The 10,008-nt window shown below is 32.1% G+C and overlaps 1 protein-coding gene across 1 annotated transcript in view; it reads right to left on the reverse strand.

Annotated features, from left to right (window-relative positions):
- Positions 1–724: 724 nt before the first annotated feature.
- Positions 725–10,008, reverse strand: part of LOC108737641 (syntaxin-1A) — a 27,378-nt gene continuing 18,094 nt past the window's right edge. The window contains exons 6-8 of the mRNA XM_025978748.1: positions 4,521–4,631; positions 3,802–3,912; positions 725–997 (exon numbers count right to left, since the gene is read on the reverse strand). Of these exons, the coding sequence (XP_025834533.1) occupies positions 923–997; positions 3,802–3,912; positions 4,521–4,631 (297 nt within the window). The 3' untranslated portion in view covers positions 725–922. The remainder of the gene's footprint in view (positions 998–3,801; positions 3,913–4,520; positions 4,632–10,008) is intronic.

Genomic DNA, 10,008 nt, shown 5'->3' on the forward strand with positions numbered 1-10,008 from the left:
GGGGGATATCCGTTGCATGATTTCGTTACATAGCAACTCGCATGATACGAACTTACCCTACCGTGCGTAAAAAAGTTTCACTTCAAAAATTGAAAGATTGGAACGATTTTTTGATTTTAATTTTACGACTGTTTAAAGAAATATCTACAAAATAATAAATTTAATATACAAATTGAATACACTGAATTATCGGAAACTTTGCAAAAGCACCTCATCTGGAAGAAATAACCTTTTTCACCCTTATTAACTTTTGAATTTTGCGCATCCCAGTTAAAGGGGAAGAAATTAATAAGTTATTTATACTAAATTTGGCTAATGGCGCTATTCATAATTTGGTAACTTTTAATCATTAGAAGTAGCTAATATAATAGTGACGAAAAATTATCTGTACGTATAAGGCGAGATGATTATTAAAAATTCCAAAATTTGAAATGGGAAAATTTTGAAAATTATCCACCTCCTACAAACAAGGTTTACTCAGTTTTTAGTAAAATTAATTTAGTCAAGAAACCCGCCACTAATCTCCACCCTTTTTAATACATACAATTATTTATCTTATTGTAGAGAAAATCACACCGTTTGAAGAGTATAATATCTAATTAGTAATAATTATAATAATATTAAGTTTTTTTCGACGAACACATTGACAAATGCGACAAACAACACATGTATTCTTTTGTGTTGTTATTCAGATATGTGACGACGTAGGTATTAACAATTTTAATTTTTTTTGTTATTTTATTTTTCAATTTTTTCTTTTTTTACTGAGGAAGCAACTCCGTTGGTCCGAGATTTTGTGTATATAGGCTAACGAACGACGCCCTTCCAGCATGTTAAGTCATTGTGACGCCAACAACGAACCGCCCCAATTAACCCTATACCTACTATGTTACATTGTATCTTATTTATCACCTGCATCGGCTCAGAGCATTACCGATAAAATGATAATTAAAATGATGACAGCTACAATGAGGCAGATTATGATGAAGATTTTTTTCTGTAAAAGAAAAAAGAAACGGGAACACACCATTAGTTGGATCTTTTTTGTCCGACCTGCACGCACGCGATAGGGATGAAAAACACTTACTAGAGATTATTGTATAGAGGAGGCAAGCCGGAGGTTGCTACGGATTGAAACTCTCTCCGCATTTTTCTTCAAAAATTCATTTTTCATTATCTCTGTTTAAAACGCTTCCACTTTCGACTGACTACATAACCGAAATACATGAAATGACCGACATTTTCTTGAAAGCTTTTCATCAATAACTCCCCGACCCAAACGACCCTTCGAAATTTTTAAATAAAATCAATGGCAGATGCAACAAATGCTATGCAAATTAAATAGTTAAATCTACTACAAACCAATAATTTGTTTGGATAATTTATTTACATTAAATTTTTGTTTAACTGCGTTAACCCATTCGAACGTAGAATATCATTCATTAACCACGAGCCAGTCACACGCTAGATAAGTATATGTATACAGAGTGAAGTAATGTTAATAAAAAAATAAAAGGGTGGTGATAAGTTTAAATCTGCTAAGCCGTTGCAAGGTTGCAACTACAGGAATTATCATTTTTATTATAAGTAGTTATTTTGATAATATTTGTAAATTACGTAGTTAATATTTTATGTGTATCCAATGGAAATAAAATTTTCACCTTAATTACGTAAATATTACTTAACGCTGTTTGGGAGGTATGTCAAAATGCTACGAGACAAATAAAAATTTGGAAGAACGTTCCTCATTCAATTTTAAAACTCCTGTAAAAATTACAAATCGATTCAGTAAACCGTTAAAAGGTTATTGCAATTTNCTATACTAATAAACAAGTAGTAACAATAATAATTTAGGACCGAACACGAAGCAGAAGAACATTTCATAAAACACGATGTATAATAGTATTAATAATAAAATTAGCACCTCACAGCTGTTCTTTATTATCACGAATTATGATTAAATGCCTCCGAATGTTTTTATCTATCTCTGTCAACAACTAGTCACGAGCACATCCATGGAAACAATCATCATCATCATCCTTTCCTAGTCCAAAATCTACTTCTACACTTTTTTTAAATGAAATATTTAAAATCAATCAACTGAACCAATTGACTAACAATTATCCTTATTATTGGATTAAAACAAGAAGCACACGTATATTTCTGGCGATAATGCCAATTGTCTTTGTTAGCCTTTCCATTTTCTCACAAATTATATGAGACAAAGTAAGGAATGATGAATCAAAAAATAAGGAAAAATTATAAATTAATTTGTCGGGAGCACCGACACCAAAATAATAATTATAATCACGATGATCACCAATATTAGGCAAATAATGATGAAAATCAACTTCTGCAATAAGAAAAATAGAATGTTAGTGAAAAAATCAATAAGAAAAAATCGAATTAAAAACAATAAATATAGAACAAAAGAATGAGATGATACGGATAAATGAAATAACTGAGGAACTGATACAGGAAAATAAACAAAAAACAAAATTTTAAGTGAAAGTGCAAAAAGCAATTGTAATAGAACAATGTGTTCAAAATAAAAGAAAAAGCTCTAAGGATTTAACACAAAAAATAAGACTTCAACAAGAAAACAATTAAGGATTTAAGACTACATAACTCTACGCCAATGTGTAAAAATAGAAAACAAATATTATTCAGAATAGTTATAGGGTGATCGTAAAAAAAACAAAACTAAACAAAATACCCTACATGTGCATTTACGAGTATGTGTACCAGTGAAAGACTAAAAAAAATGCTAATAATTACTTCAACTCAGTTTATTTTTAACAAACTGCAATAAATTTTTAAACTGCATTTTTTGAACTTAATAAAATAAACAATAAAAAATAATAAATATTTAAATTATATAAACAATTGGTTAAAGTTCCACTATTTTTTTTTAATGTGTAACTAGTAGTACAAGTACCAAAAAATTAACACTCCCAAAACGCAATAACGAAAACAATTATCGGTTTTCCCTTGTTGTAAAAGTACTTTGCCGCTTTTAATTTAAATTTTACAATATGGTTAACCCTTAGATACTCTTCGTAATAGCTTTTTGCCGAAATAATTGTAGAGATAAAAATTCAAAAACAGTTAAACGAAGAACCTTTTTTTTATTTGAAACTGCAAAGATGAAAAACATGTTTAATACAAAATTGGTCCTTCGAAATCTCATCCGACAAGAATTTTTTTTCAGGTGCTATTCTAGAGTGCATAAGAGTTGATTTCTCAATCATCGAAGTCTATCAACACTTAGCCAATTAACCAAATCAAAACAAAAGGGAACAAAGTTTGGTGAAATTTTCGACAAGGACAATTGACATCACGCTGTAAAAACTATCACTAACACAAATAGAACTTTGACTAAAGTCACAAAATGGGAATAAAAACAAGCACTGACTTTTCAAAAATATAAAGTCCACTTAATGAAAAGAATTTTTCGAGTTGATGAAATGGAATTTTGAGATCTTTTTAATCAATAAGTGCATATATTGACATAATACTTTAGTATTACTATATACAGAGTGTTTTCATTTTTTTAATCCCATTTTGCAATCGTTTGTCAAAGTAGGGCAACGACCACAACAAAACTCTCTACAACAAACACACACGCGCACACTTAATACCCGGTACCTAACAGTAACCTACAACATCCCCATCGATAAATATACTTAATATCTATGACGTAAATAAGCGTGACTATATAGGCACACAAGTGAAAAAATTTGAAAAATGCGTAGGAGACAAAAGAAAATCGGAGGAAATACGGGAAATGGGACGACCTACCTTCCTGGCTTTCGTCTGATATTCTTCGGCCATCTTCAGTTCCGAACGACCCACGTGGACGGCATCGGTGGCCTGTGACACGTGGTATTCCACCCTGTCGACCAATTCGCCCTAAAGCGTGGTAAGACAGGGAAGGGACGAAACGGGGGATAATAACAAAAAGGACGTTGGGCGACAGGTGACATATCGTGTTAAAAAATAGTGAAAAAGTACACATAAGATAGAGAAAGAGACACCAAGAAAGAGACCAGCACAAATTGCACATTCAATTAGTAATAAATACATAGTAGTAATATACATGTATACGTATATACAAACACACATATATAGTAATTAGTATTTGGTTAGACGATTAAAGAAAAAATAAAATACAGTGACAAAGGCACACGAATAATAAATAGTTAGTTGACCATGACCACAGAACGTGTTAACGAATGTTACATAACAGTGCACCACCACCATCAATATTACCACCAACCATCGAATAATAATAATAATAATAATAATATAGGTCAATGCAAAAAGCGATTTCAATGAATGAACGGTCAGGGAAGGAAGTCAGAGACAAGTAATTGCAATGCAGTAACGGTCGGAACAATTGACAATGGACAGGAAGAGGAACGAGAGTGAGACGAAAAAAAAAAAAGAGAAAAACGAAAATCAGAAAAGCGAAAACACTGTCCGTGACGTTTTCTACAATCTAAGTTGGAACAACTCACCCGTCTGGCTTTGCTTTGGTACTTGAGAGCCTTCTTGGTGTCCTGGGTCGCCGTTTGTACGTAATCTACGGCGTGCTCTACGTGATACTCGATACGATCTATCATTTCTCCCTATCGATTGTTGTTTGTTTTTTTGTTTTGTTTTTTGATAGACCAATCGACCCCCAGGCGACAGAAGAGAATGAAGACAAGAGAAGGGAGAGAAAAAACAACCGAAATATTAGTAATTAGCAACCATGCAAGAAGCTGAAGAGGCACAAGCCCAAAGTACATTTCGTTTTGCCTAAATTACAATCAGAATTTTCGAAAAAAAATATCGCGTAAAAATGCAAACCGTTTTCCAGAAATTATAGCCGATATAATTTAACTAGTGACAATTTGTTTCAAAATCAAAAAAATCACTTTTAGGACAAATTGACGAGCTAATGTAAAGAAACTGTAAGGGTTCGTAGAGGCCTTGAAACCCTAAAAAGATCACTCTGTAGAGATATAACAGTAGACAATCGATAGTGCGAACCAATGAACACAACAGTTTTCAATTTTAGTATTAGCGATTTATTCACGTTAGCGAATGTTATACTTAATATGTACGATAATAAACATCTACAATTAATAATGTAATTTTATATCAAAATACTTACAACCCCTTTTTGTTTCTGATCTTTTACACATTGTAATAACAGAAAGAAAAAGAATTCATAGTTTATTTAACTTTGGGTTTATCTAATACGTGAAGTTCTTCGAATCGTTTTCTACGAATTTTGAATTATAGACGTTTATTAGCACCCCACAATATCTTGTCGTTTTTAGTTTTACACAGCTGACGTATATCAAATCGATATTGTTTTGCGGACAGTTTTGTCGTAATTCATAGAATTTCCTAGTTCCTTGCTAAAGGAAGGAAAAGTGATGACTTGGTAGGTGCTGATATCAATTTGAAACTTAAAAATTCCATGGACCATGACATTGAACCCGGAAAACAATATCGATCCAATATTTTAGATTATCCAATCTCAAGGAGTTTAGAATTTTTTGAGCTCTCTTCAGTTAAAGAATTAGAAGACATTTATGGAATGTCTCTTTGAATATGAGCAACTTTTATTTATGATTTTATATAATGTTTGATCGGTGATACTAGCAAAACTTTTAACGGCAAAAATGGATTTTGCATTTCACAACTAGAAAAGTATTTTAAATAAAACACAAAGTGCTTTTTTTAAAAGAAGTATTTAAATGAAAGATAAAAAGAGGTATTTTTTATTTTGTATATATGCATTTTAAATGCAAGTATTTCAAATAAATCACATATCTGCTAGGGAACTACCAAATATGTTGGGTATTTTAAATATGATGTAATAGCAAAGGCGAAATATCGATTATTTTTAGAAAGTTTAGTTTGTTCACGGTATACAGCGGCATAGTATCATTATTAATATTCTATCTACATTATGAGGGGTTTCCGTTACGCGATGTTCACACCTATCTAGTGTCTACTGCATTTTGAAAATAAAACTCCATTCAGAGCACATAAAAAATTATGTTTATTGACTAAGATGTAATAAGCATTAATTTCTTATTGATTCACATCCAAGTGACTAATAAATTATTTCAATCGTCTATCGATTTGTCGGAAAACAGAAGTTGGCAAATTGAAAATGCGTTTATTGTTATTTATAAACTAATAGCTAGCGTTCGTAGTGGATTAACGATTGTACTGTACATATTTAATTAGTAATGTTAATGAGTTTTGTGTTGTTAGTCACCAAAAACAATGTATTGTATGTGTATTATTGCTGGCTGCACGAAGAGTACATGCACCGATTTAGTTTGATTGTGAAGATATAAGAAAATATATTTGCTGGTACCTATGTTTATTGAAAAAAAATCAAGAATAAACAAAAATGTATCATCAACCCCCACCAGATGTCTATGACTAAGATTCGGCATTCAATAAAAATAAAAAAGAAAAAATAGCACAGCGCGCTATCAACTACCACGGCATGGGTTCCGTACCTTAACAAAGTGTTTTGTTTCCGATAAAATTTATAAAACTCTATCTATTTTTGATTTTTTAGTCTTCAGATTTTATCATTATCGTCATAAGTCCTAAGAATGGTTGGGCACGCACCTCCATTTTTTCCTATCGTGAGATAATCTTCGCATTTTCCTAAAACATCCCACATCCTTAACAGTAATCTAATCTATGTGTTTTTTCTGACTGAGAAGGTGTACTACCAACTTATCTCGCCTATTTCTTATTGACTTCCACAGTTCTCCTATTCTTTCAAATTCCTCCTCATTTCTAACTATGCCTATCCACGGTCACCTCATCATTCGTCTAGAACGCTTATTACCTTTCCTTTTCCGCTGCGCCCACTGTCCATGTTTCACCCTCGTACAACGCCGCGCCCCAGAAATACACCTTTATCTTTTTAAAAATTTTAACTTTTAGAAGCATAGAAGTCACTTCATCCTGTCGAAAGCGACTCGACCCTGCGTTATCCTTTATTTAATATCTCTATTGATCTTTCCATCCTAAGAAAATCAGCCACTTCTTCTAATTTTTCGTCCCCTACCTTTATAATCGCTCTTTCCCTACTTTTTCTTCCCTTGCATACCAGTATTTTTGTCTAATTTTTATTTATTTTCATACAATACTGTTTTGTCAATACTGCTTCCATATTATTTAAGGCTATCCCTAACTCTTCCTTGCTAGGTGCTGCTATATCATCTGCAAATCTAAATATACTAATCTTTTACCCTTGTATATATATCCCTAAAGTTGTCCTGTATTTAATGATATTTATCGCGTCTTTGGTGTGTATACAGGGGGTACCCTCGCCTGACTCCCTTCTTCATATAAATCAATCAATGAGTTTCAAATTCATTCATTAAAGAATTTTTGAGAAATCATTATTTAATTTCAAAATTAAAATAAGAAAAAGGCAATTAATCAGTAACAATGTTATTTTCGCATTCAAAAGCGATATAAGCAATATCTGTAGTCCTCATAACTTTAAACTAACAAATTAGCATTAACACAATGCATTTCTGCTTAACTAAACCAAGAAACTTTCTAATTGGGTTGTCGAAAAAAAAAAAAGCGTCTGAAAACACAATATTATTTCGGTCAAGAGTAGTTTATTTTTCGTTTTGACATTTCCATTAATTTCGGATGAGCATCCCTCTACGTCCCGGTGCAGTCGCCGCGGCGACCCTGATTGTTACGAAGGAACAGGACGAGGAGGAGGAGGAGTCGATTTCAAAAGACCATTAAGTTATTTGCAAGTCACTTTATCCGGTCGCCTTTGCCTATTATTATTAAAATATAAAAGGAGCTCTCCACGAAGCCAGTCCGATCAATAAATTCGCGAACTTACATCAAAGAAGGGGGTTGTATATGTAGGTAACATAAAAGACGCTAGCCGGCACACGGATTTGTTGTCCTGATTTTTATTAGCATCACAACACTACAGGAACAAATCGAACGTGTGTGCTCTCTTTCTACATCTAAGAGAATAATAGGAAAACATGAATTTAAACCGGTACACTTTTGTTTCAAGGAAAAAAAAAAACAATTGAAGCATGAAAACAATATCGAAATCTCGATCGGTGCAGCTATCTCATCTTATAATACAATGTTCTGGAAACAATGCTTCTAATTAACAGATGGAAGAGCTCTTTATGCCTATTTTCGGTATCTAGAATGTTGTCATTTTTTTTTTGTTAAAACACCCTACTTATTTGAGATGAACTTACAATAAAGTGAACGAATTTAAATGTCCATATTTAGTATTCATTCCAATAGGTAATCTCTAAATTTAAATGTTTGACGTTTAGGCCAAGGCTTAGATTAGGTTATGGTATCAGGGATCGCCATGATTAAAATGTAACTAATGTTCATAATCGAGATCGGCAATCGTCCGTCCAAATTTCGACGGGTTCAACTGGTTTAAAGAAAATGACATGGAAAACTTTTTGGTTTCATAAAACGCAAACAAAATTCGATTTCAGTTTTCGGGGTGTGTAATATTTAAATTATGAATCCAAAAGTCGTGTTGATTCAAAATGTACTCCTATACACACATGTGTATTTCAATATATACATACTTTCACCAATTAAAATTAATGGAGCACCCTTTAAAAAGTGCTCCCAACTTGTGCCATGACCGCGATTAAAAAAAGGTCCGAGAAAAAGAGAACGAGACGGGGGATAAAAAAGAAAACCCCTTGGCATACGTTGTACACGTAAAAGTACATAGTTTCTTGTTAACGATCGTTTTGGCAAGGAGCCAAGAATCGATAGATTTATGGTTAAAACGCTTCGACTGATACGATTCAATTAGGACGTGGTTTAAAATGATACAAAAACATGACACAGGGCTATATATAAACTAAAACTTGTGGGACTGATACTTAATTGATTTAAATAATATATCGAATGCAAACAACCGAAACAGGTATATTGAAAACGAATACCAACACATTTGCACAAAATAATTTGAAATTTTATTACTAATAAACATGCTGTATTTTAGTTTCAGAAATAAAGAAATTCATTTTACTCAGTAATATACACTAGCCGCGAATCGGTAACCAAACATGTAATCATCAAAAGTCGGCATCATCTTTTGAAAAATACGACGTAATACAGGACAACCCTTACAAATACCTTCATCAATCTTTTCATATAAATCGAAAGTTTTAAGGGATGTAACGCATTGTTCAAAAGATTTTAAGAGTTCGGTAAGTTTAAGACAGTTTTCATAGAACCGTGAAGTATTTTCAGATAGGCGTGATTCAGAAAATATACTCCACACGTCTTCCAATAGCAACATGAAAAGGAATATGCCGACAAAGAAATGTAAACATTTTGCCTTACCGGTATATAACATCTGAAGAAGATATTAGCAAAACAATCGCAAACTGAAAACACCATTTCAATATTGCAATAATATTAAGGGGTGACATTTTTCTGGGAAACTACATCTCTGACATTAAGTTCATATAAAATTAAAGTTTTTCTAGTCTAGTAAAATTTCTAGACAATACTCGAACTAAAACTATTCGACGCGAAAGGTTATTATTGCAATAAATAGTGAATATAATTTACAAATAATTACCTATTCCCTTTGGAGAAAAACGTTTGATTTCTTATAAGTGTTTAGTTTTTCCTGTAAGGTACGGAACCCTAAAAATCATATTACTTACAAATTTACCGATTTTACCCGTAATACATCTGGTGAACATTGAAACATAACAAAATATTTCGTATCAAATTGTGTATCGCATTATTTAACATTAAAAAAGAAACAACACTCAAAATTATTACTGAAAACATTACTGCGTCAAGATAACGTAATAAAAATATAATGTAAACAATTAATAAGGAACGACGATGAACAAATTATCATAAAACTCATAAAAATTAATATCTTTTTATTTAACTGATTTTATCTCATAATCGTTTTATTTGGCTATAGTTTTA

Source organism: Agrilus planipennis, unplaced genomic scaffold (assembly GCF_000699045.2).
Source record: "Agrilus planipennis isolate EAB-ADULT unplaced genomic scaffold, Apla_2.0 scaffold7, whole genome shotgun sequence".
In the NCBI taxonomy this organism is placed as follows: domain Eukaryota; kingdom Metazoa; phylum Arthropoda; class Insecta; order Coleoptera; family Buprestidae; genus Agrilus; species Agrilus planipennis.